The 26,881-nt window shown below is 36.7% G+C and overlaps 1 protein-coding gene across 1 annotated transcript in view; it reads left to right on the forward strand.

Moving 5' to 3' along the window:
• The window catches only part of SLC6A15 (solute carrier family 6 member 15), a 38,757-nt gene extending 12,573 nt beyond the window's left edge, over positions 1-26,184 (forward strand). Inside the window, exons 3-12 of the mRNA XM_075080709.1 lie at positions 7,683-7,840; positions 8,310-8,436; positions 10,312-10,493; positions 12,046-12,156; positions 15,705-15,946; positions 16,051-16,243; positions 17,203-17,395; positions 20,378-20,537; positions 23,177-23,339; positions 24,817-26,184. Coding sequence (XP_074936810.1) covers positions 7,683-7,840; positions 8,310-8,436; positions 10,312-10,493; positions 12,046-12,156; positions 15,705-15,946; positions 16,051-16,243; positions 17,203-17,395; positions 20,378-20,537; positions 23,177-23,339; positions 24,817-25,188 — 1,901 coding nt within the window. The 3' untranslated portion in view covers positions 25,189-26,184. The remainder of the gene's footprint in view (positions 1-7,682; positions 7,841-8,309; positions 8,437-10,311; positions 10,494-12,045; positions 12,157-15,704; positions 15,947-16,050; positions 16,244-17,202; positions 17,396-20,377; positions 20,538-23,176; positions 23,340-24,816) is intronic.
• The last annotated feature ends 697 nt before the right edge of the window (positions 26,185-26,881 follow it).

Consider the following 26,881-nt stretch of genomic DNA (forward strand, 5'->3'; position numbering starts at 1 on the left):
TATTCTGGAGAGAAAGTCATTAAATGGTTGATTTAATGATTTGTGTGGAATCTAAAGTTTTCTTTATCTGTAACTGTGATGCTAACAGAAAACATGTTGAATGTAGCTTCTCAAAAAACATAACTTTTCAGTGAATGGTGATCTTATCTAGTCTGCTAGACACAGTGGAGAACTGATCATGTATCACTACTAGTTGAAAAATTTTAATGAACAATTAAATGAACAATTGTTAATCAACAATTTTTAAAACTAACTTATTTGGAGTTAAGGATGTAGCTACTAAAACATTTATATTCTGTATCATTTAATCCTAAGTATGGTGTCAAGGTGTAGCCTCAAGGATAATGCGTTGCAGTGGTTTATTTTGTATAGTTGTGTTCCTTTTGAAAGTCTGTGTTTAATACAGGTAGTTACTGATTTTTCAAGCCCATTGGATTCTCCTTTGGACCAACAGAAAAGGTCTGTGGGTGTGTTCCTTAGGCTGGTGTATTCATACCATCAGACACTTCTAAAGTCACTCTGCCAGTGAGTGTAAATTTCATTCAGAACAAATATAAATGTCTTGAAGTAATTAATAATTTCACGTTTTAGAAAAAAACCCCTCAACCTTCAGGGATTATGGCACTTCATTAATCAAACTTGAAAAAATAAATAGGGAGTCATTTCAGGTTGAAATGAAGTGCTTTCCCTGCTGCTGTTATTGCAGGAACTTGGGTATATAACATAGTCTGTGGAGACAATGTTTTCTGCACATGGCTGAGACAAGGATGTATTTGGCCTTTAAAAGTGTTTTTGCACTCTTTTAGTGAATTACAACCTTCAGAACAACACAGAAAAGCAAGTGATTATTTGAGCTAAAGCTTTCTTGATTTTCAAGTTAACCATAGTGCAAGATAGAGAAGGTGACATAAAGAAAAGCACATTGGCGCCCATATTTGTGTGTGCAGATGGGCAGATAATTCTCACAATTGCATAAAAGAATAGGGGAGGGAGGGAGAAGTTTAAACACGTGGTAAAAAAAATACGCACATGTCGTATGAGATTTCAGTTTTCTGCTATGCATACTATTTCCTGTATGTTCCATTCTAGGTAAAATTAGACTGTTTTTATGCAACCCATTCTAAATGTCAGTGTCAGAACTGTTCTGTAGTCTTTTGCTGAGAAAGTTTTACTGTAATACCTGTTGAAGTCTCTGAGTATAAGGTAAACAGCCTTTCTGTGGCTTTTCATTAGAACTGTTTCAGTGGAGTATATGGCTAGGTCTCCACCTTCGATCTTGTCCAAATATTTTTCATTTTCTTCCCTATGTTTAAGCAACTTAGATCTGGCAAATACCATCAGGCTGGGGGAGTATACTGAAAACCAGTAAACTAATAAATCTGCTCCGAGTTTAAAATAAAAAGAAGCAAAAATCGAGTTACTTGTTAGTTTCCTTCACAGGTTTCTTCCAACATTAGGTGTTCCAAAGCCATCAGTAAATGAGACATCAGATCCTAACGATGTAGTAATCTTTATTTTTGTCTTTTTTTTTTTAACTTCTGTGACATAAACAACAAAAGCAACAAAATAAACAGAAAAGACACAGAAAAGTTAGCCCAGATAGATGTATATTATTAGAGGGTTTTGTGGAGAAAAACTTGGGTGTTCACCGGCCTGTTTTCTAGAGAGATTGGGTTTGTTTATGGCTATGGCCTGCGGTGTGCCAACACTCCTGACTTCGGAGCTCTGAACTGCTTCAGTGAGGTATCTGCAGTACCATCTTTAAAGGTAACTTTTGTATCACTACACTGTGCTGATACTAGACGTCCATAGGTATCTTTCAATCTCTGTTTCCGGGTCTGGTCTATACTGCCAAAACAGGTACCTTCTTTCTTGTCATCTTTCTTTAATTCATAAACACTCATAAATATTTAGAGTAATATCTTGTACTTTTTATGCTCATTTAAGTTACAGTTAGACTGCGTAGCTCTTTGCTGGCTTTCACACTGGGCTTTTTCCCACAAAAGAAGTTGTTGTAAGAGATGAGAGAAGAGGCTATTACACAGCTGGGATGAACTTTGATCCACGTTTGGGATGTAGCTGTAATGCAGAAAGTATCAAGACAAAAAGGCTGGGAAGAGACTGGGAGCACTCCAGTGTGTGCTCATTTTCTTGACTTCAGATGAGAGGGAGGGCTCAAAGGAGTTTTGGGCTCTGCAAATGAGGGGCTGAAGGTGTTCAGTAAAGCTTTGAGGAACTCACTATAGATCTCTCTGCCTTCTTCACCTCTGTCCTCACCACAGGTTCCCCTTCTCCCTGGTGGGCAATGCCCAGTTCCCATCTGGAACTTAAGGCACCTCTTCCACTCTTTGCAGCCTAACAGATAAAACAGCTGTTTCTTCCTTGATGCCTCACAAAGGTGATTTGCACTGGAGCTGGATATACTCTTAACTTAGCTTTAAAGGTTTTTTTAATATTTATCATTTTTTACACTATACAGTTTATTACTCCTTGACTGTATGAAGTCCTATATAACATTTTCGTAACCTGTGATAGAATGCAATGCGTTCAAAGCTGCCTCAGCTTCCCAGGAGATAGTGAGCCTTAAAAATAAATCACTCAGGTCTACCCAGTCTTGCCATGAGGCTAATAAATAGTGACCAACCAGACCTATATTTTCATGCTGCTTGTTGCTATCATTTGGTGAACAGCTTGCACACCTTTCACTTATTTCAAAAAAGGAAATAGTTAAAGTTTATTCTGTTTGTTTATCATTTCCTTTAGGATTAGCAGAATTAAAATGGTATTTTCACATATTAGAAGTAACAAAAGCAAACAAAATTAGCTGTTATGCTAGAATAAGTGATATTTGAGTGAGTTTTATTATGAAGACAAGTGAACATAGTTTTCGAAGAGGTGCTTCTAGTGTTGGAGGTGTTATTGGGACAAAGTACTGCACACCCAAAGATTTTTGTGTTGCAGTTTCATGAGCATTGACTTTATTTTCCTTTTGGTTTTTTTAGGTCAGTCTTTTAATAACTCTGTGATATAAAAAGTCAAAAGAACTATTAAACAATAATAAACGGATAAAAGCTGTGAGCAGCATAGGGAAATTTGTAGCAGATTATCTTGCCATTACGGTTTGAAAAGATTGACATGGGTAGAGTCACATGGTGAGTTTTTACAGTTAAGTAGTCTGGATTTTATACTGAAATACCAGCAGATTGAACAGTTAAGTTCTGTGGTCTTACAAAGAGTAAAGCAGCGATTGCTGAGGAGTGCTGAGGAAACACTATGTAAACTGTTAAAGACTGAGTAGTCATTAGAAACTCAGCCTGATTGTCTAATACAAGCAGAATGGGAGGAAAGCAAGTATTCCTTTGTATTCCAAAACTTGAGTGTGGATTCAGTGGCTTCATTATTTAGCTTTTGATTAATAATTTATAATCAGTGCCTTGGATTCATTGATGGATTCAGTATTATTTTGTGAGTTCTGATTTAAACTGTATTATCAGACCTGAAATTTAGTTTTACTTCAGTGTGCTGAAAATGTTTTATTTTGCAAGTGTAATTCTTCATTAAACATCATTGACTAAGGGGATTTTCATCCTTTAAGCACAGTTTTATAAATAGGCACACCTGAACGTATTTAAACTGTGGAAGACTAGTGACAGGAAAACTATGCTATCAGTAGGGTAGACTACAAACCTACAGATAAAACACAAAACCTCTTATCAGAGTTTTCTTGTTAAAAGCCATTTGTATTTTTTAATGGTAAATAATTTCACTTACAGGAGCTTATTAGACTAAACCTGTAGTATTTTGTTGCCCGCTTGTCATAATTTTGAAAATTTTAACATTTGGCATTGAAAAGAAGTTGATCTTCATCTGAACATCAACTTCTTGGTAGCTTTCTATTAGTAAATCTCCAGTAAGCTATAAGAACTGGAATGTCTCCTCAGGATAGTGTTAAAGCTCACCTTCATTGAAAAAGAATTAAATCAGGCAGTAGACACTTAATTAAAAACTAGCACAGCAGCAGCTGATACAAATCTGGAAAGTTATTAGATTTTTCAGGTTGCATCAAGATTGGCTAGGAGAAGAAAAGTTCTGTAGTATCAACATGGTAATAGTTATGTCGTCTTGCATTACAGCTTCTGAAATTATTTTCCAACTCTTTAATCACTATGAATCATGTCATTTTATGTTTTTTTTTTCCCTCCAGGCGTTCGTAAAAACTCAAAACTAATGTTAATATTCCATTTCTATCAATAATGTTGCCAGTTGTAGTATGTATTGTAATATCAAGAGAGACAATTTATCACTTATCTCATTTCGGTGCTAGGTTAAAGGAAAATAAAGAAAAAAAATAAAAGAGAAAGTGCTGTGCACAGTATTAACCACCACCAGCTCCTGTAATCTTGTGAATCTTTGTCCTTCATTCTAGTGAAGAAGGATAAGGTAGATATTGTTTTTCCCCGTACAAAGTTGAGGTGAGTTTTTTAACACGAAAGCCAGTGTTTAAGGCCAAAATACACAAAAAAGGTGACTTTACAGTAGAATAATTTTGAAAATGTAGAAAGGAGACCTGGGGATCCTGAACCACACAGAACTGTCATGTTCAGAAGGCTGCTTAGCTGACAGATCTAGCACATAATATAGCTAATTGTAGGATGCCGTTCAAGGCCAGGATGTATAGCTTATTGTTCTAATTCAAATAAAAATGATCCTTAATTCAATATTATAACTCCAAGGACCCGTGTTTTCATGCACTGGCAAATAAGAGACATGCTGAGCTGTTTCCATAGCGATTCTGTTTTATCATGAAGTGAAGATGTCTCTCAGTTGTTTGAAGTATGTCTAGCTTCAAGGGAAGGCTGAAACAAAATACTTGTCCAGAGATGCTGTGGTTTCATGGTGACTACAGGGCACAGGGGCTCTTTGCAGCTGTGATGTACAGTTGTATAATCTGGCTATGTTCAAACTGCGTTGCACTGAAACTCATATGTGCACTCTTTTCCATTATGTCCTTCTTTTGGGGAGGGGCACAACTTCAGAAGGGAGCTCAGCAGGTTTGAATGTTGAGAAGACCCACGCTTCAGGTGCTCTGCACAGGCCCTGCAGTATAAAGATGAAGTCTGCTGGCTACCACACTGAATTACAGGGTTGTGTCATGTATAATGTAGTGTGGATTTAGCACCACATTTATTTAACTCATTTAGTTGAATCTAACTGATAAATCTTGCAACTTACATTGATACTGCACCATAAAACACCCACATCAGCCCAGTCTTTAAACATGTGCTTAACTTTGCAGCCTTGTGATTAAGGTTGTGGACTGGGACACTGAAGAGCTGGGTTCAGTTCCTGCTCTAGTACAGTCATCCAGTGGGATACAGGGTAAGTCACTTAGGCCCCAATTTTTTTGAGCTGTTTAGGCTTGTCTCTGCTCAGCTATGCAACACCTGTCTAATTAAGACCTCAGGTATCTTTTACAGTAGTGTTATACTATTTAATAAACTATGTACTGTTGGCTTTCAATTAATTGTATGACCAAATTTTTAAAGATAGTGATGCCAAAGCTTCTCATTTGCGGTACGAATTAACAGTATACTTCTGTCTCTCAGAAATTTTGAGAGAATGTTCATGGTAAATCAAGGGTATTTAATGGTATTATTTGTCTTATATATTCTTAAGACAGATAGTCCCCCTCATTTTGGAATGTGGTTGTTTCTCTATTCCTCAGTTTTCCTCATGTTTATTTCCTTCTGTCTCTGTTGTCTCTCTTTTCATAGTAGAAAATAAGTCCTTTGTGTTCTTTCCGTTATGTGCACGTACAAGATGAACCACAAAAGACACCAAAGTACTGATTGGGAATGTAGCTGCTACCTCAGTAGAAATAATACTTAAGTTTATACAGTGCTGAAATGGGTAGATAGACCATGATGTTTGGCTCTATGAGGGAGTATTGTAACCTCAAAACCAGTACATTGTTCAGAGCTTGGCATAGGTTTTGACCAAATGCTGCTCAAATAGTATCATTGCATATCATATCATGTCATGAAACACAAGGAGCTATTTCATTGCTCACAGTAGCCTATAGACTGTGAGGCAACTAAGATCAATATCCTTTGTCTGGTCCACCAACAGTTTTTCTCAGGTTTTTTTTCTTCTTTTTTCTTAGTTTTCTTAGACTCAGGACTGTAGTTACTCCATGCTTAGAGTCTTTGTAAGATCTTTATAATGGAAGGTGATGTCCAATTTGTGCGTATTTCATGAAGAGCAAAATAGCAAGTGGACCTAAATAGGAGTGGATGGTACCAGAAAATCTGAGGCCTTCTGCACAGCTTAGGAAAGTTTAACTTTTCTAAAATAAACCATATTCAATGAGATAAGCTACCTACTAAGGATATGCAAGTGACAGTATATTTTGATAGACTCCTAAAAAAGCCCCAGGAAGTTGACATTAGATGAAGAAGAAGTAGAACTTAGCTGAAGTTGAGGATACATCCCAAATTGGTTTCTGAACTTTGCTCAGCTTGCCTCTCATCACAGAGATAAATTGATTAGACAACTTAATAGCTCTTAGTCTAAGCTTCTGAGGTCTTTAGATCTTTGCTTTGTAGCTTGCTCCAACATGCCACGGTCTGCATCTCAAGTACTCTTCTTTAGCCTTACAGTGGTTGCAGTCAAAAGTCCTAAGCCCTTTGAATTAGGTGGCCAGCACAGTACTCTCTATTGCAGCATAAGAGCAATGCATTTGAAAATCAAGTGCTGCATTGCAAATTGCTGTTGCCTAAATGTTTTGTTAGCTCTAGTACTAAATACTCCTCAACAGCAAGGTAGAAGTTAGGCTCTGAACTTGTCAGTGTACTTAGTCTGTGGATGTATTTCCGTACAGTTAGTTTTGCTGAAATAAATGGAGATACATCCTGAAGTTAGAATTGTCTATGGCCACTTCCTGGGACCAAGACCTTGAAAAAAGGAATTGTTTTATATATATATGTCTAAAGGTGAAGTAACAGTTGCATTTTCAAATATGTCTTTAATGAGAGTTTGCGAATACTGCAAGATCTGGATCTAAAATACTCCATTTCATTTCCACCTCATGTCTCTAGTCTCTGTGTGGAGCCTGGTAGAAATGGGCTGATACAGTTTTCTTGCTTAGCTGGATAGAGTCATTATTCTGTACATTGTGAAAACCCCCTTCTGAGCATCTGAGGTGCACATGGAGAAATCCACAGTACGGTCTCCTGAAACCACTTAAGACTGGATGGAATTCAGAATGTTGTATGCACAGTATTTTCTGTATTTCCTTCATAATTTTAGTCTTGCTGCTTTGTTATAGATCAAGGTGTAGAGGTTTTTTTAGGAAATGTTGATTCAGCTCCTGATTGCATCACTATATTTCTAAAAAGTTTGATCAAATGCCCAAAATTTTTGCACAAACAAACAACTAGATTAGATAATAACTTGCTAAGTTTTGCCTCAAAATGTTACAGTGCTTTAGAAGTTCTGGGCTTTTCATATATTACAAGAAATACGGCTAAGATTCAGGTAAAATTACTCTTTGCATGTGATCAAAAAAGCTTTGCAGTGAATGACACTAATTCAAACTTGAAGCTGTTAGAAGGTTTCACATTTGTTTTGTCAAGTTCTGACTCTTCTCCCTCTCACTCTGATTCACTTTGTCCCTTTCATAGGTGCCTATCTTGTGCCATACTTAATCTTGCTACTGATAATAGGGATTCCACTCTTTTTCTTGGAGCTTGCTGTGGGCCAGAGGATCCGCCGAGGGAGTATTGGTGTGTGGAATTACATCAGCCCTAAACTTGGAGGAATTGGATTTGCAAGCTGCGTAGTAAGTTTTTAACATTAAAAGTGTGATTTGCTTTCAGGCTGTGTGATTTAGACTTTCTGTTTTGCTACTGGAAAAGGCCAGTGTTTTGTAGCTGGGCTTCAAGGTCAGTTCACACTGTTTCGAAAGATCCTATAATTAGTACATTTAAAAAATGTTGATATAGATGTGTTTGTAACACCAGACAACTTCTATTTCATGATTCTTTTGAAATTACGAGCTAGGGAACAGCATAATCTTCTGGAGAAAAAAAGACTGTAAAAATATCAGGTGTTACACGATAAATACAGAGAAAAGTGAAAATTTAGAAGATGCTAGGTACTTTAATGGGGCAAGCCATTCAGTTCTTACTTCTGATTTATTTTTGTTAAAATTAGGTTTAGTGGCTAATATGCAGTTCGATAGGGATTTTTTTAAACTTACAGACGTAATTAATAAATGTAACTTTTTGATCTTTTTTTTTATTTTATAGGTATGTTTCTTTGTGGCCCTGTACTACAATGTCATTATTGGATGGAGTCTGTTTTACTTTTCTCAGTCTTTTCAGCATCCATTACCATGGGACCAGTGCCCTTTAGTTAAAAATACATCTCACACTTGTAAGTCCATATGAATGTTCTTAAAAAATCATATAAATATGTATAAAATATATAAAATTTGAGATTTTCAAACAAAAAGGAGAAAAAATGCAATTCAAAGAGATGTTTGTGGAAAAAAGTGTCATAGGTAAAGCTGGTTTTGCATCTTAATAAGATGTCACATTATAATACTTGGAAAAAATAAAGAAACCTAATCTAAGATAAGCATACTGTATTTGGAAGGGGACATCACTGTCAACAGCATTTTAAAGAGTAAAGAAATTAGGAGAGTGCTTGCTGTTTATTGTGTTGCAGAAAAAAATTCTGATTTCTTTTTTTTCTGGTTTTGAAGTATCAAAATCGGAAATTATGCGTATTTGATCAAAAAAGTGGAAGACATATTTCTACATTTCAGTTTGGGTACTTTCTGGCTACAAAGCAAAAAGTGTTGCTTCACTGACAAAGCAGAAAATGGAAAACTGTAAGCATCAATTAAATTCATGTGATAAAAGCATTGTTTGCTTTGTAAGCCAATAGAAATTAGATAATTGGTCATTGGTTTGTTGCTATAATGCAACAGTCTGAAGTGGACATATTATACAACAGCATTAAATTTTCCGTATCACTTGGTTTTGGTCATCTCATAATAGTTATGCACTTTGCATTATCCTTGCTCTTGAAATATGAAATATTTATTTTCTTTTTATTTCAGATCTTAAATTTTCTTTAATTACCTTTTGTGGTTTTTGCCCATTTAATAAAGAATATAACCAGGGACATTTGTAAAGTTGTACAAAGTTTTTATAGTGTCTTTGCCAGACTTGCTTGCTTCAGTTGTTTAAAATAATCAGTATTTGTGAATGTTGGCACACAGTCAAATTGACTGTATTCCACAAGCTGTTGTCCATTAATCGAGCCACACTGTTTGGCTGTTAATATACCCTTACCCTGCCTAAATATTAAGATATACTGTGTCAGCCTATCTTCAGTAGAGCTCATCTGAAGTAAGCTTAAACACAGAAAAGTGTTACATTTGATAACAATCTATCATTTTCTGGCAGTTTATTTCTGTGAAGATCTGACACCTGTGTTTTCTTAAAATTAGTATATTTCCCCCTTCTTTTCATGAATTAACCTTCACTCAGGACCTAGCGTAGAGATTGATTGTCAGATATAAATAATTTATAAAAGTTAAGTGCATATTTTGTTTGAAGCATTCTATTTATGTCTAGCTGCGCACAATTTCTTCAATTGTTCAGTAACGTAATTAAAGCAGAATTACAATATAATAAAATAATTTCTGGAATGCACATAGCAACTTTCATTTAACAGGTGTGTAGGAGCCATTTTTTTCTTCTCTCATCACTTTGGTATCATTATGTTATTTTATAATTTCTAACAGTAATTAAGTGACTGTTGATTTGAGTGTCATGACAAAACTGACACAACTGAGAATTTGTTTTCCATAGATTTTCAAAATGAATATAATTCAGTGTTCAATTTCAGAGAGGTACTTTTCATAGTGTGTAAGCCACAGTATCATATGTAGGTAATCTAATCTTACGTGTTATAAATGAAATGTATGTTTCATCTTGGCCTACCTACTATTTAGTGCTTAAGTGAGAACTAAATTCTGCCTAGGATTCAGGCTGACCATATGTAGAGGAATATGTTATCCTGGAGGTTTGTTTTATGAAGATTTTTCCAGAACCTTTCACCGGTAGCAGTCACATTTTCTTTCAGCGAATGTCTTAAGACTCTTTGTGAGTTTAGTTTCTCAGTAAATTATGACAGCACAATTGCAAATATTGGGAACTGGTAGAACGTTGTTATGCAATGTTGGGGAAAATACTTCTGTCCTGAACCCATTCTTTACTTGCTAATATCTCTTGACAGTTGTGGAGCCAGAGTGTGAAAAAAGTTCTGCAACCACTTATTACTGGTACAGAGAAGCGCTGAATATTTCCAGCTCTCTGTCAGAGAGTGGGGGTTTAAACTGGAAGATGACTATCTGCTTGCTGGCTGCCTGGGTCATGGTATGCCTAGCCATGATCAAAGGCATTCAGTCTTCAGGCAAAGTGAGTATACTGTTTATCTAAATGACAGTGTTTTACTTTGAAACATTTCACGACGTTTTGTTCACCGCACCCTCTCATGAAATGTGTAGGTGCCTGTTGGAAGCTGTGACTCACCCCAGTATTTGTATAATCTGAAGTAGAGGAGTGTTAGTAGTTAAGCATTAAAATTGTAGTAATTTTAGTGGGAACTGTAGTAATTTAGTGGGAATGGAGAGCTGAAGAAGAATCATTTTGTTCTCATCAACGGAACTGTTGCAAGTAACTGTACCTCAGCTTTGTTGAATTGTTAATGCAGAATAAGTTTTTAATCATGTTTCTGAATGTCTATGGAATTGGATTTCCATGTATACTCGCAGTGTGATTGCAGGGCACTCAGGTCCTCAACAATCCTTGGCATTTTGCTTTTCTCTGTTACTGTCATTGGTATCCATGCTTCTGTCATTAACACAGCAGCTTTTCAGGATTCTGGGTTCTTTTGACTAATGACTAACCATCCCTTTGCATCTGAGTCCATCACCTTGTCTTCTTTCCTTTCCATGCAGCCAGCTGGATTGGTTACTGAATGATTTACTAGCTCTGTTGATCTCAATGGGACTTTCAGACGAAAAGTAATCTGTTAAAATAGCAAAATTCTTTGTGATTTAAAAAATTTGTCACTGAGCTGGAAATGTCTGTGTGCTTCAGTTAAAGAAACAACTAGCAAGTTTAGTGAGAGAATCATTTTACTAAACTTTAAAGCACAGAATAGATGTTTTCATTCATGGTGAGAATGAAAGATTGTATATGACTACTGTTTTTTTTTTTATTTACTCTTTGTATTAGATAAATGAGTCAATCAGTGTGTCAGAAAGGTGTTCTGTTATACAAGCATTTCAGTGATACAGAAGCCCAACACAAATGCAGTAGCAAAAGCACGCTGCTTCAGCGTGGAAAGCTGCGCAGCGTTGCGCTTCAGGACTCTGACAACTCTGTGGCATTTTGTTTGTCCAGAAGTCAGTGCAATATTTCTTTCTAGTTTTTCACTCAAACCTACCAGGTCTTAAATAATTTCTGTAGATCAGAGAGTATCCCCAGCTTTTCTTCTGTTTTGGCAGTAAGAATTACGTAGTGGTTTGAATCAATTGGTTATATACTTTCCACTGACTCTAACGTCTCTCCTTCTGAAGACAGAATGAGTTTCTGTTCATTCTGCAGATCTTTACCATACTATGTACTTGAATCAAAGAGCATTTGTAAAGTGAAGCATTTCTAAAGCAGTTTACTTCTGTCCTTCTGTGCAACATCTCATTGAATTTATAGTGAATTTCTGTGGAAGCTCAGCAGTTTGTTACCAGTCAACACAATGGCAACCGCATTGTTTTAATACAGTACAGAATTTATTTTGCAGTCATGTGATTTTGCTTTCTTCTGTAGAGGCAAGGGGAATGGGAAGCGTTCTGCATATTTCTTAGAGCATATGATTATCAATTCAGTTATATAATGAGTAACGAAATAAGCTATTGAAAATAAAGTCAGTGGATGTCATGTTAAATTTCTTTTTAATGTTTTTCAGATCATGTATTTTAGTTCCCTTTTTCCTTATGTGGTACTTTTATGCTTTCTGATCAGAGGACTGCTCCTTAATGGGTCAGTGGATGGAATTCGTCACATGTTCACACCTAAGGTATGTGCTTAATTTCTGTTGGCAGTGTATTAAAGTTTCAGTAGCGATTAGACCATTTGAGTGCTCTCATTTAAGCTTACTGTCTTCATAGAACATTTGACCATTTTCCTGTTCAGTTAAATTGCAAAATTTTTGACCTCAGTGGCACTGCATCAAGCCCTAAGGTCCAAAGGCTGTAAGTGTTCGTAGGGTCTGTGTAGAGTTACCTTCCTTGGGTGACAGATTCACAGAGCTGGATGCCTTTACAAAGGCATCCTTTGCCTTTACAAAAAACTGAAAGTGTTATTTCCAGGATTTAGGATGTTTAGAAAGCTCCAAACACTAAAAGAGAAGTGAATCTTAAATCTTGCCATTCTCTAGGATTGAAATGCCTAGTTCTGGGATGTCACAGTGAAATGCCTTACCTTGAATGCTGTTGTGGATTTATATAATTATAAAGGACAAATATGTCCCTTTTTAGAAAAAAAATAGTGCTGTTTGCATGGTAGCCCAAAAGCACAGGAGACCTGTCTTTAATGCTCTGCTCATCTTGTAAAAGTAGTGTAAGTACTTACCACTTGGCTTTCCTTGCCATGTTCTGTATGGTTGTCGTGGCAAGATAGCAGCAGGTCTACTGCCAACATTTTTATTGGAAATGTGTCTTACAGAACTTCAGATTTTATAACTATGGAGGTGAGAAGGGATGTTACAAATCATTGTTTAGCCTGAAGATCTAAATTCTACCCACACCCATCTTGAATGCTTGTAACTGTATCTATTCTACAGGAAGTAGAGCATGTTTGAATAGTCAGAGCCATACTTGCTCAGGAACGCATAATGCTGGGCTTCTTGTTGTATTATTGTATTATGAAATGGACTTTCAAACAAGTGCATTTCATAATACAGTTGAGTAGAACAGAACTGATGTTTCAAAAATGAAAGCTAACTAATAAGATCGTTAGAATCAGTGCACACAGTGGCTAATGCCAGATGACAGGGGTGTTGTCAATTGTTTTGATTCCAGGTGGTTTGAGTTTGTGGAGAACTGTCATCCTGTAAAAATGACCTTTGTTAGCCATCACATTGTTTTTCTTGCATTGAGAAATGCAGTCATGCTCCACTTCAATCACTGTCACCACTTCAGAGTTGTGGTTCTGCAGGAACATGCAGGCTGCTGAGGCAAATTTGGGAAATCGGAGGAACAGAGAACTGCAATGCTTGTTGACGAAGAGGAAGTCTAGCAGAGGTGGAATACAGGCCTCGAAGTTATAATTTGGTTTCTCAACCACAGGATAAATCCTTTCTTTAACTAGAGAAGTACCACTAGATACTGAGGGAGAGTGAACACTGAAACTCCAACACCTCTTCACTCTTCAGTATTTCATCTTTCATGAGTTAGACCGAAATTAAGTTGCCACTGATGCTTACCTTATAGTTATAACTTAATCATACAGTTGTTCAAGTGTTCAGATAAACAATCTTGAAAGAAAAATTGGTTTTAATGTCTTCTACTGGTTTCCAGTTCTGTATCTCAAAATTTAAGTTGTGGCTTAAATTTGAGGTTAGGAGGCTTATATGTCACATACAGTATATGTGAATGTCAACCTTCAAAAGTATTTTCATTGTAATCTCTGATTGTTTCTGTACTTGAGCACTTACTTGGACTGTAGGTTTGTATGAAAATACCTGAAGGAATTCAGACTCACCCACTTGCTCCCATTCCCTCCATTGTGCTAACAGTTTATTTGGACAGACAGACTGTGAACGGCATTGCTAAACTGGTCTAAGTTGAAAATAATACAGGTAGACAGACATGAGGAGGGAGGGAGAAACATCTTTGCAGCCTTGATTAGGTCAGCAGAAGACCACATTTTGACCACAGACGATCACAACACACTCCCACAGAAGAGTCGTGTCAGCACAGGAGAGGGCTGGCACACACTGGTGCAGGTGTGAGAGCACAGGGCTGATAAAGAAGGGGTGAATTTCTTTCTTTGGTGTGGTTGATGAACAAAGCAGAAACTCTAAATAATAACCTTATATATCGAAAAACCTGAAGAAAGTTATATGAAAAGCCCACTGAAGTCAACTACTAGAGTGAAACTGTAGGACTGTAGGAAGCTTAAATACAGAGCCCCCAAAATTTCTCAGAAAATATAATAGCAAATCAATTACAAGTTGATTTCGAAATGCTAGGCAATATGTATCTGCGAACATACTACCTTTGATGATACCAAATGATATATTGCAGAAAGCGAGAACTGTTTTGATACTTAAATCATTTACAGATACGGTAAAATGAAGACTATTCCTCGAGCTCCCTCTAGTGGAGAAGCTGTAGCATGGCTGTGTGGTACGGGCAGATTGAACTAAGGGCAGTAGCTACTTGTGCATTGTAATTACAACAAAAATTACAAGTCAAGAGCTAGTTTATAGTCAAATATGTTGAATTTTAGCTATAGATAAAAGAATAAACAAGATATCTGCTACCCATCTATAAAAAAATCTTTATGGGAAACGGTAAAATTTTTCAAAACATTATCATAACAATAGCAGACTTATTTTTTTCCCCTCAGAGTAAGACAGTCTTCTGATGCTGGTATCTATGCTGATACTTCTTAGTTTTGCTGGTTTTGATAAGACTAAGGTTAAAAAAAAAAAAAAGGCAAAGAAACCCCAACACATTCACAGAAGTAAGGTCTTTCACTGTAAAATGGATGGAGGCTCTGAATCAACTTGAGAAAACCTAGTGGTAGATTTCAGGTGTACTTCTTTTTTATGATTCAGTATCTAGAAGGATCCGAGATAGACAGATGATGACTCATAACATGAACAAAGATATTTGTTGAAGTATGGTGATCTGAAAGAGCAATAAAGTTGTATTTTTTTTTTTTTTTGAAAAAAGTTGGCCCTCAGATACATGCCCCATTTAACTTAGGGTAATAGGGTAAATTGAATGCATCTCCCTTAAGGGAGATTTGACTCATGGACTACATAGGTTGTTGTGGCTGGTGTTTATTTCATATGTTGCATTCGCTTTATGTTATTGCATGTAATAGAATTCCATATAAGCATGTGCATCTCATGGTCACTTCTTTTTTTTTTTTTTTTGAAAAATAACAACAAAGCAACTAACATACTTACTGCATTTATAAGAGGGTTGATCATCCCAAACTAAATCCTAGTTCTTACAACTGATGATCCATGTACTGTAAAAAAAGACAGTAAATCCTATAAAAAGAAAAAAAGATGCATGTTCTCCCTTATTTCACAGTATAACTAGCTGCTAGTTCAGTAATCATATAGCTCTAGTAGTGTCGCATTGTTCAGAACATATCAGTTTCTCTTTATGGATTATATCATATAAAATGAATAGAAATTCTGGCTGATAAGTTCGCTCAACTTTGTGTCACATTCAGCTTTCATTGTGTCATAATGAAAATATAGTTGTAGTGGATTATTAGCATTTTGTGATGTAGGTTGTCTTCCTGTTTTTTTTTCTGTTGTTTTTTTTCATATAATAGAAATGCATTTTATAGCTGACATATATTATATCTAATTTCAAACAGCTTGAAATAATGCTGGAGCCCAAGGTCTGGAGAGAAGCTGCTACTCAGGTGTTCTTTGCCTTAGGGCTTGGATTTGGTGGAGTCATTGCCTTTTCAAGCTACAACAAGAGAGACAACAACTGCCATTTTGATGCTGTACTGGTGTCCTTCATCAATTTTTTCACTTCTGTGCTGGCAACTTTGGTGGTGTTTGCAGTTCTGGGTTTCAAAGCCAATATCATAAACGAAAAATGTGTTATCCAGTACGAATATCCATTTCCTTTTTTTATTATTTTAATGGTATATTTCATTTATGAATTAACACAGATCATCGAGTTTGATTTCTCTGTTTTATTGTGTTTTACAGAAATTCAGAGAAGATCTTAAAACTTCTGAAAATAGGCAATCTGAGCCAGGATATGATCCCACATCATATCAATTTCTCAAGCATTACAGCAGAAGATTACAATTTAGTTTATGACATTATTCAGAAAGTTAAAGAAGAGGAGTTTGATTCTCTTGGTCTGAAATCTTGTCAAATTGAAGATGAACTTAACAAGGTGAGAGTAATAAGTGAGTCTTAAATACAGAGATTATGAACGGATGAGTATTTGTAGGCCCGAAATAAACTGCAAAGAGCACTTAAAGAGAGTGTCAGTACAGCGTACCTATGAGCAGTGCACCTCTAGAGATCCATATGAAAACATGGTTCTGTGCAGGGTTGCATTCCAGCTCACCTGAGGACTTTTGGGTCTGATGTCTTAATATTGTCTTCACTGACTTGTAATGTATTCTGATCATTATATCACTCTCCTCATGAGATTTTTAAAGTTTTGGTTTTTTGAAGAGTCGAGCATGAGGATTTTTCCAGAGACTAAACAGAGGTGTACCTTTTCAACATCTCAAACTTACGTCTCCTGATGTTACAATACAATTATTAACTATAAATACTACTTCACTAAAAAGTGAAAAAGTTATTCTTTACTTATATAATTGCTTAATGAATATCATCTGGTTTTGAAGTCTTTACAGTAAGCCAGAAGAAAGATTTTTCTAGCTTTTTCAGAGGGACTTCCAGTTTTAAACACTGATCTCTATTGTAGTTGTTTCAGTATCTGAAGCTAAAATGTCAAATCAGTGACTTACACTTTAAAAGTTTCTATATGATTCCTGCCATTTAAGTTTGAAACAAATAGGTATAGAAATGAAGTCCTTTATATACTTGCTGGAGAGAACAAGAGTGTATTTTGTAGCACTCCTGTGTAACAGCTGTAATGCAGAATTACTGGTGAGAGTAAGAAATGTGTTGTTAATATCAATCAACTTACAGATTCTCAGACAAATCCAGTATTTCAGTAAATAGTATTGTTTGCAGGTTTGGAAAAATCGCATATTAGATAGCAACTTCCCAGCCTAACTTCAGGATTTAACCAATGGCATTGCATGATGACATCAGACTGTCACACTAGAAAAAAAATACTGTCCATGAATAATAACGTGGATTTTTTCTCACTGACAGGCAGTTCAAGGAACTGGTTTAGCTTTTATTGCCTTTACGGAAGCAATGACCCACTTCCCTGCTTCTCCCTTCTGGTCAGTCATGTTCTTCCTCATGTTGGTAAATTTAGGGCTTGGAAGTATGTTTGGAACCATTGAAGGCATCATCACACCTATTGTTGATACCTTCAAAGTCAGGAAGGAAATTCTTACTGGTGAGTTGCACACACTTTCTTCTCTCACTAGAGCAGTAAGCTAAAGATTTTTTTTTGAGAGTATGAAGTCTTGTTTTCTGACATGAAAATGTTCAGTGCTGACATTTTCCTTGGAGGTATTTAAAAGACATGTAGACATGGCTTTTCAGGGCATGGTTTAGGAGGCATGGGGGTGTTGTGTTGATGGTTGGACTTGACGATCCTAGAGGTCTTTTCCAACCTTAATGATTCTATGATTTTACAGAGCAGTAAATCACTGTTTTCCAACTGTACGTCCATGCACAGGCACATTAATATCGGCAAGTAAAACCTTTGTCTGAATGCTACACGAGCAGCAAGATTCTAGAACTTAAATTTTAATGGAGGATTTCTGTTACAAATTTCTCTATGGTCAGTCCTTCTGAGCTCTCCCAGAATACTTTCCATTCCAGCCTGTGTCACAGATCAGGGAAACAAAGCAAAAGGAAAGAATGAAAGACATTGCAAATTACTCCAGATGATTCCTAAGTAGGCCAATGAAATCTTAATTTATGATGAAATGTTTGTTATGTTAAAAATAAGTACTGTTACTCTCTAGAGGAATATATTTTTCACTGTTGAATGTGGAAAGGGTCTTAAACAAGATGTCTGGGGTTTTTTGTGTTTTTTTTTTTTTAAATACCCTGAAGTTGTGCGAGGTATAGACTGTTCACGTAGCTCTGTCTTGTAGCAATTTCTAGCTTTGAGCTAGAATATCAGCATAAAATGTGAGAGTTAGGTTTCTGAAAATCTTCAGGACAGCTGCAAGGGACAGAAATTCGGATTTCATAGTGATACCTGTGACAAGGGATAGAAAATAAAAAATATAATAAGCTGCTGTAGCATTATCAGGCTCTATGAAGGAAATAATATATCTTCTAAGAGTTAACCCCTGATGCAGCAGAACGCTGCTCTTTCCTGACTGCTGAATATGTAGATAATAAGTAATATTTAACAGAAGACATGTATTTTTTTTTTTACTTTGCTAGATCTTTTTCTAAGATAAAATAAATCTTTATAAAGATAAAATTATTCATAAAGATTAATCACCTGATTTTTCAGAAGTCCTGACCTATTGAGTATTTGGGTTTTTTGGTGTTTGTTTGGTTTTTGTTTGGTTGGTTCATTTTTTTTTTAAATTTTTATCTAATTTTTTTATATTGGCTTTTAAATTCTTATTGAATAAGCAGTGTGACATTTAGAAATTAGCTGTTTTCCCTAAGTATATATGCAAATACCATGGGATATAGTCATTGCTCTGGAGTAATGGAGCATTTTACAGTAATTCCTTGTTCTTGCATTTGACAAAAAAACCCTATTAAGATAAAGGAATAATCAAGAACTGCCTTCCTCTGGTAATTTTTTTGAGTGCTATGCATGCATGATTTTTGCTAAACTCCATTGTACTCAGAGGCTTACAACTTAACTTATGAAATTGAAATGCGAGGTTATACTTCATGGAGTATCAGTGGAATTTAAGAAGGATTATGCCTGCACTGGAGTTTGTGCTTAGAAACCACAAATCTTCCATTTTTGCAGAAGCGTGAACACATTTGCAACTTTTTGCCCCACGGTTCCAGTTCAGTCCCTGTTGAGTTCAGGGAAATCAACTCCTATGCTTTAACTTATTCTGTGTTCAGTTATTTCCTAATTGGAGTCCGCATGTGTATGTGCTGAGTTAGGATGAGCATACCTACCAGAGCCTTAGCTTACAACTGAAGGTGCATATTTTTGGGGTGTTATGGTAAGACGTGATGGGAGAACGTAAGAATAGCAAGGATTTCTGAATTCACATACACACGGTTCTGATAGTCCAGTTCTTTTCACAGGGTCAGTAATAAAACTTGGTATGGTTAATGAGACTCAGTTTGCAAAGATTTTATCTGTGTTCTTCTGTTTTTGTCACCTTTGAGTTACACCGATTTGTAATGATCTCTTTAATTATAAATTTCTATTCTCTGAAAGTCATTATATCAATAGTTACTACAAGGTTGAAAAAAGTGATTGGTCTTATGCCACAGTATTTAAAAAAGTGTCGTTGTCTTCTTTTCGTTACTTTAATTAATACTAATTGATTGTCTGGGATTTATGTAACAGGTATATTCTGTAATGGTATTTTCTGCCTTGGCCCAGCTGCATTTCACCTACTTCTAGACTGCTCAGGTATATCCTTAGCCTAAGGTCTCAGTGGGGGAAAAAAAAAAGGGCACTTCAGCTGGGAGAACCAGCCTTATTGGCGCTCAACGTACAACTGATTTCACAATTTATTGAAATTTGACCTATTTTACGGCTACTTAAGCGTTCAGTTCTAGTCTCGATAAATTTAGTAGGAAGAAATTAAATTGAGATTCTTCATGCAGGATCAAGCATTCAAGAAACATATTTCGAGTTGTCCCTTATCAAAAGAAGGAGCAGAAATTTTGTTGCTTTGTGCACTAATACATTTAGGCAGATTATAATGGAAGTTCGTGCTGGGAATGATTTAGGGGAAGCCTATGCAGCCTTTTCATTTTTTAGCATCATAGTCTGAAACTTTGGTTCTTTTCACTTCTATATGCCAAAATGTGATCTAGTGACCAGATAACATCATGTGAGATGTTTAGCTTACCAGGTCTGTTTATTTTAGCCTTGCATTCACATTCAGTTAAATGTTTAATGAGAAATAGTCACTTGATTAATCTCTGCTGTTTAATCAGGACTGCTGTAATATGGCAATTCTAGTAATTCTGATTTAATAACTTTTCTGTTACGTAGGGAATAGGTAGGATTCATAATTTTCTTAAAATTGAGACGCACACTTCCCCCCCCCCCCAAAAAAAAAAAAAAAAAAAAGGAAAATTTAATTAGCGTTGATTATCTGAAACAATGCATTTTATATATTTGATCTTTTGAACTCTCTTTAGTTACTCTTTGTGTATGGAACTTTGTCATACTTACCACTCGCATTTCTGTCCTTTATTCCAGTCATCTGTTGCTTGGTAGCATTTTTTATTGGCCTGATCTTTGTGCAGCGCTCCGGAAATTACTTTGTGACGATGTTTGATGACTACTCAGCTACTCTGCCCCTGCTTATTGTGGTCATCTTGGAGAATATTGCAGTCACACGAATTTATGGAATAGACAAGTAAGTGAAGGAAATGTATCTCCCTGTCCGTATCAACAGTATTCATTACAATAATGATTACTATTTTATTTATATTGCGCAAAGTTTTTGCTATGTACACATAAACACACGTAAGTAGAAAGTGGGTCAATCTGGAGGTGAATCTAGTCTGTTTTTTAAAACTGGTTTGGAGCAAGACACTGCATTAGGACAGTGTAGTGAAACGCAAAGAGCAATTGCAACAGATCTAAAGAGAGGAGAATGCAGTAAAAGAGGCAATATTAGGGAGTTAGAAAGGAGGCTGGATATGCAAGTATGAGAAATTTATATAGAAATAAGAGAGCAAGAGAAAGATTTCAAGACGTAATAGCCGTGGTCTAAGTAGCAGATGAGGATCAGTATTCTGACCAGATCTGTACTATTCCAGGCAGCCTGAGAAAGTAACAAAGCAAACTCCAATAGCAGTAACAATAAGAAAGTTTCAGTTTATGAACTAGATTTAGTTTGGGGTGGTGTAGCAATTAATTGTTCTTTGCATTAGTTGTGAAGGAGGAAATAATAGCGAAGAATAGGGTCAAAACTTACTTGGAAGCAGCACAGTTGACCGTGAAGTGACCTTCCGTCAGTGGTGGCTGAAGAGAAAAGACCATCAAGTCCCTCTAATTTTTTCATGTCTTATGACCGAAATCACCAGAATGTGTTTACCAAGTGAGATCAATGTGTGCCACATTTAAGGAATAGAAGAGTTTGTATCAAAAATAACTCATACCATCCACAGATAAAACAGAGCATGCTATACTAGCATGTTGAAGTAATTTAAACCTCTGTGATTCCTTTGCATGTACAAAGGGTGACATAGAATGGGTGGGTTTTAATTTGAATTTTCACTTGTTCGATCTGAGTAATCAGCCAGACCCTTGCCATAATGAAGTAAAACTATAATAAGAAAATTTAATTTTATGGTTTCCAGACATTGATTCTGGTCTACGCAAATAGTGCCTGGTCTGCTTACTCATTAAGGGAGAATTCCCACTTGGGCCACGTGTATAACCCTATAATTGATCCCATTGACATGAAAACACAATGTAGATGTTTTTTACACATGGAAACAAAAGATGAAACAGATGACCTGGGTATCAGGGTAGTAATGTCCAGTCAGATAGAGTTCCACTGTGAAGGGAGGTAGACGGGCCAAAAGTCAGCAGCTTAAATGGTGAGGAAGTTGGTGTGTAGGAACAGCTAAAATATGGTAATACTTTGCTCCTGAATTGGAGTGCAGTTGAGTCATGTTTTCGGAAGGGGTTCTGACAGCATACAGCGAAAACTTAACAGCCACATTTCTCACTCGTAACAGTCACCTGAACCTCCCTCTGGAGTACTCATAATATTTCTTCAGATGTGTGTTTCTCCAGAACATCCTTCTTCAAAAACCTCACATTCCTGTTGCAAAAGCTGCCAGAATCAACAACTGCAGATTGTCGTTGGCTGTGATAGCACCAGGAGGTCCTCCTCGTAGATGAAGATCCATGTATATGTCTTATTAGACACATTGTCTGTGTTCAGATAGAAAAAACACCCCATTGCATCCAAAGGGGTTATAGCCAAAGGATAGAAAACAGACAATATGTGAATCCCTGTAGCCAAGAAGGAAAATCTGTTACGCTGGAATCAGTGCTAAAGGAGTTTGGTAGCTTTTAAAAGAGGATAAGTAGGATGGAGACTTTGAAGTGAAGATAATAGATTTATGTTAAACTGGATGAAGAACTGGAGATCCCAGAAAAGAAAAGGCTAGCTATAGAGGGCACACTCCATTTGTAAATTCAGCTTCTCTTTAATGATGTGTTTCATTGCAGTGTAACCAAAGGACAGAATACCCCAAACTATGCAGCTCAAAAAATTATTTGAGAGTTCATGTGACAGTAGCTTCACATGTGTAGTTGCTTTGAAAACATATTTATTGCTGTAAGAGCTTTCTTGAGACGCACATTTCAAAAGTGAGTGGGACCACAAGGGAGTTAAAACAGAATCAGTGCTTGTGGCCACTCAAAAGAATTAATTCTGAAAATATTCTTTTTCTACTGTCTCTGGAACCACGTACTTCTCCGTCAAGAGTACAAAAATATGAGTTTTGTTCATATCATAACTTGCAATTTTGGGGCACAAGGAGGCAGATTTAAAACTTCACAGAGTTTTATTTCAGCAACTTAATATGATGCAAACCATAGTTTATGCATAAAGTTATTCTTTACACTGCAGCACACATGTGGGTTCAAAATTAATTTTGCAGAATCTGTAAGATGTGCTGGTTGTATATGTCCTCAGAAGTAATGACACATGCTTTAGTAAACAACCCAGCAGACAATGTAAGAAGATGTAAAAAAGAATCTTATAAAAGAACGATGAGTTTAAATATCCGTCCAGCACGGTCCAGCAAGCAGTTTACTAAGTCACTGCACTGTGTAGCAATTCTTTCTGTTTGTGTGTTCTGAACTAGTAATACAAGCTCTATTTTTCAGCCTATCAGGTAATCTAAACTGCAGCCATTTCCATACATGTGTTTTTTCAGTGTGTCTGCTCCCTCAAATTAGGTGCTATGTATCAATTATAGAACCTGAAATCTCAGTACGCACACTAACAGTAACTTTTTATTCCCTTCACAGATTTATGGAGGATCTGAAGGATATGCTTGGGTTTTCTCCAAGCCAGTATTATTACTACATGTGGAAGTATGTTTCGCCTTTAGTATTGTTGTGTTTGCTCGTAGCTAGCATTGTCCAAATGGTATTAAGTCCTCCTGGCTACAATGCTTGGATTGAAGATACGGTATGTATATAACTGGTGCCATCACCATCGTAATGATCATATCTGAAGTATTTCAGAAGTACATGAAAAGACAAAAAATTTGCAATTACAAATTCAAAATCAGTATAAATAATGACATGGTTGTTTTTATCTCAAGTAACATTAATGTAAAACCAACCATTTTTTAAATTTTAGAGTAGTTCTGCTTTAAAATATAACTGCTTGACACAAAACTTCATGCTTTTTGTGGCTTCTAGTTTGTTGATGCACTTTGGAGTTCTTAAGGGTGGGAGAGGTCGCTCACTTCCATTAAATCTTACTTTACTGCAGAAAATAGTTGGTTGATAACACTGAATAAATAATTTCAGATATCACATCGATTTTTTATGTGGAATTAAATATTGAGATTTAGCCATGTCATAAATTTTCCCCTTTGGGAACACACATCACATTGTAGGTAACAGCTGCATCAAAACCTGTCTCTGATAAGAATGTTTAATTTGTGAAAAAACTTGTCTGTGTGAACTGCAGAGTCAGTGCTGCGTGTTGCTCCAAAAAGAGATTCAGACAAGGTAACTCCTAAGAGTTCTGCTAGTTTTAGGCTCATCAGCCCCCCGCTGTGTCTACAGGCTTGTCATACAAAGTATAGGGAGTATAAAATGTCAGAGAAACGGATCTCAGGGACCCCTCTGAATGGACAATTGTCTGGACTGGGGGGTGGGGTGGTGGGGGTGAGGGGGCGGGCAGGAATCACAGCAAAGACGGGTAAAGCAAAATACAAGAGGTTGGGTTTACTGTAGATAGACCGGACAACCACTACTGCTTTCTTGGGATTCTCAGAAAAATCTTCTGGTTATGTTTGATTCTTGCCTGCAAAAACAGAAATACGTTAGAAAACCAAGCATACCATTCCTTTCCGTGTATAAAATTAAATGGTAATTGAGCTACTAGGCAAACAGTCTGTTGGCCAGTGACTCATGGATGCAGCAGAGGTGTGGGGTGCAGTCACTGCCTCAGTAAATGCATTATAGTTAGCATGAAGTTTGTACAAAGTGAAACAGTTACACAGGGTGATGTGAGACAGTCCCTGTCTAGACCAGCTATTAGCCTGCAGAACAAGGACTTATTTTCCAGGCACGGTTACAGACACCTCTGCGCACTTGTCTGTTCTGAACATCCTTTAAAGGATCAGGGAGCAACTACAGACAAATGTAGAAGGTGGCCTAATGTGAAAATCTTGATTTGGGCTATACTACAGTGCTCTGAGCATCTCAGAAACTGCGGGGCAGTGTTTGGTCCTATTCACTGGCAGAAAGATAGTAATTCTCCATCTCCGTGACTGTTCAAATTTGAGATCTATAGCGGTGCCCACATTGTGGGTGCAGGGTGACAAAAAGATGAGTATGTGTTTGAAAACTGTGCACCTTGGTGAGGACTGCAGATGTGCTCTTTTTTTTAAATAAACATGTATTAATAGTTTTTCTCTTGGGTTTCTCAGGCTACGGAAGAGTTCCACAGCTATCCAACATGGGGCATGATTGTCTGTATATTGCTGATGGTATTGGCCATACTGCCAGTCCCAATAGTGTTCATGGTGCGCCGTTGCAACCTGATCGATGATAGCTCTGGTAGTTTGGCATCTGTATCGTACAAAAGAGGCCGGATAATAAAGGAACCTGTTAATCTGGAGGGAGATAATACAAGTCTGATTCATGGGAAGAGTCCAAGTGAAGTGCCGTCTCCAAATTTTGGCAAAAACATATACCGAAAACAGACTGGATCACCAACGCTGGATACTGCTCCAAATGGACGTTATGGTATTGGGTACCTGATGGCAGATATGCCTGATATGCCGGAGTCTGATTTGTAACTGCAGCAAAAAAATGCTGTTTATTTCTCTTCTCGCTGATCATGGCTATCCTACGAGAAGTGGTCAGCGTCACTTACTAGGGTGCAATCTCAGGTGCTCCACAGTGACTGTGTATAAAATGTCATGACTGTACGTAGAGGTTGAGAAAACTCCCTTTGGATGAATTCTCTGGGTTTTCATTTGCACTGAAGGGAACACATTCAAAATCAATGGCAGCCTGTATCTGCCAGCATAGCCAAGAATTTGATTTTTTAATTAATATCTAAATTTAAACCTTTCTATCTCTGAAGCCCACATGTCACTCAAATGATAAAATACTTCTGAGGTAGAATCACTGAAAATCCTTTCTTTCTGCTTTCAGAATAACTCCCCAGTATTAAAAGTGAGCTCGGTAGTAGTTCACCAAACCCGTGTTTGTGCAAACACTTGTAAATACCTTATGTAGATACGCTGTACTTACTTTGTTAGCACTGATAATTACTTAGGCTATTAGCTGAGTAAAAAACAAACCTGCAAACTATTTTCTTATGTAATAGCTGTATAGAGCAATAGTATTAGAAAATCAAGGAGTAGACTTACAGGAAGGCGAGGAAAGATGCCCTGTTCACTGGGGACTGCGTAAACTGTGGCTGTATATTTTGTGTAAAATATTTGCTTTTTCAGTGTGAAAACAATGTAAGAGTGAGTCACTCCGAGAATCTTAAGGATTGTGCAGATTCTGCATTTTTTTCTATGCTGTGTGCCTAAAAAAGACCTTCTTGATATTTATTGTGGTTACAAGATTACATATATATTATATTTATATAATATACTTGTAATGTAAATATGTATATTATTCTGTATGTAATCGTTTCAAAAGTTGAAGCAAGATGGCTTTTTTAATTAGTCTCCTTCAGTTTTGCTTCTGTTTTATGCAGATAATTTTTTTCAGTCAGTAATTGTTAAGAACTGTATGGCATTACATTTTAACCTATGAATAAAGAGATTGACAAGGTATTTCTCTGTGATTTCCAAATACACTTATAACACAGCCTGCTTTTCTCTCAGCTGGACTATCTGCAAGAATAACATTTAACAGCTGAATAGAGATGCAAAAAGAACCTGAAAACAAAAAAAAAACGCTAAATCAGTCATTTCAATAAACTTTCGGACAAGGACCTCAACTGTGAATACAGTAGCTGATGTAGCACTGTAAATTGGTGTGATACTCTGGAATCTAGTACGTGATTTATTCCTTACCTGAAAGAGCTTTAAAGTTAGGTGTAAATACTGACTTCTTTACCTGTAATAAGCAAAGGGCAGAACATAGTTATGTTGTCCCAGCATCAGACAAAGAACCAGATTAATCCTTCTGAGGTAAAAGCAAGTGTCAGAATCATAACCAGATATGGATGGATGTCTCACTCTCTCTCCATCACTACAGTTTAACCCTGTTTCAGAGGCCAAAAACTGAAACAGATCTCTTACATAGCTCTGACTACTCTACCATTCATTGCCCACCTCTTGCCCTTTGATTTGGGAAGAGAAACTGTGAAGGCTGATTTGGAGTGCTGGTGGCCCAAGAGGTAAGTGCTTCTGCTTGCCCACATGGGGAACAATGGTGTTCTAACACATAGCTGTAGATGTGTTTCAAGAGTACGGCTTTGGAGCACGTCAGTGTGGAAAAGCTATGCCAAACGAATGAAAAGGAGCA

Source organism: Phalacrocorax aristotelis, chromosome 1 (genome assembly GCF_949628215.1).
Source record: "Phalacrocorax aristotelis chromosome 1, bGulAri2.1, whole genome shotgun sequence".
NCBI classification, from domain to species: domain Eukaryota; kingdom Metazoa; phylum Chordata; class Aves; order Suliformes; family Phalacrocoracidae; genus Phalacrocorax; species Phalacrocorax aristotelis.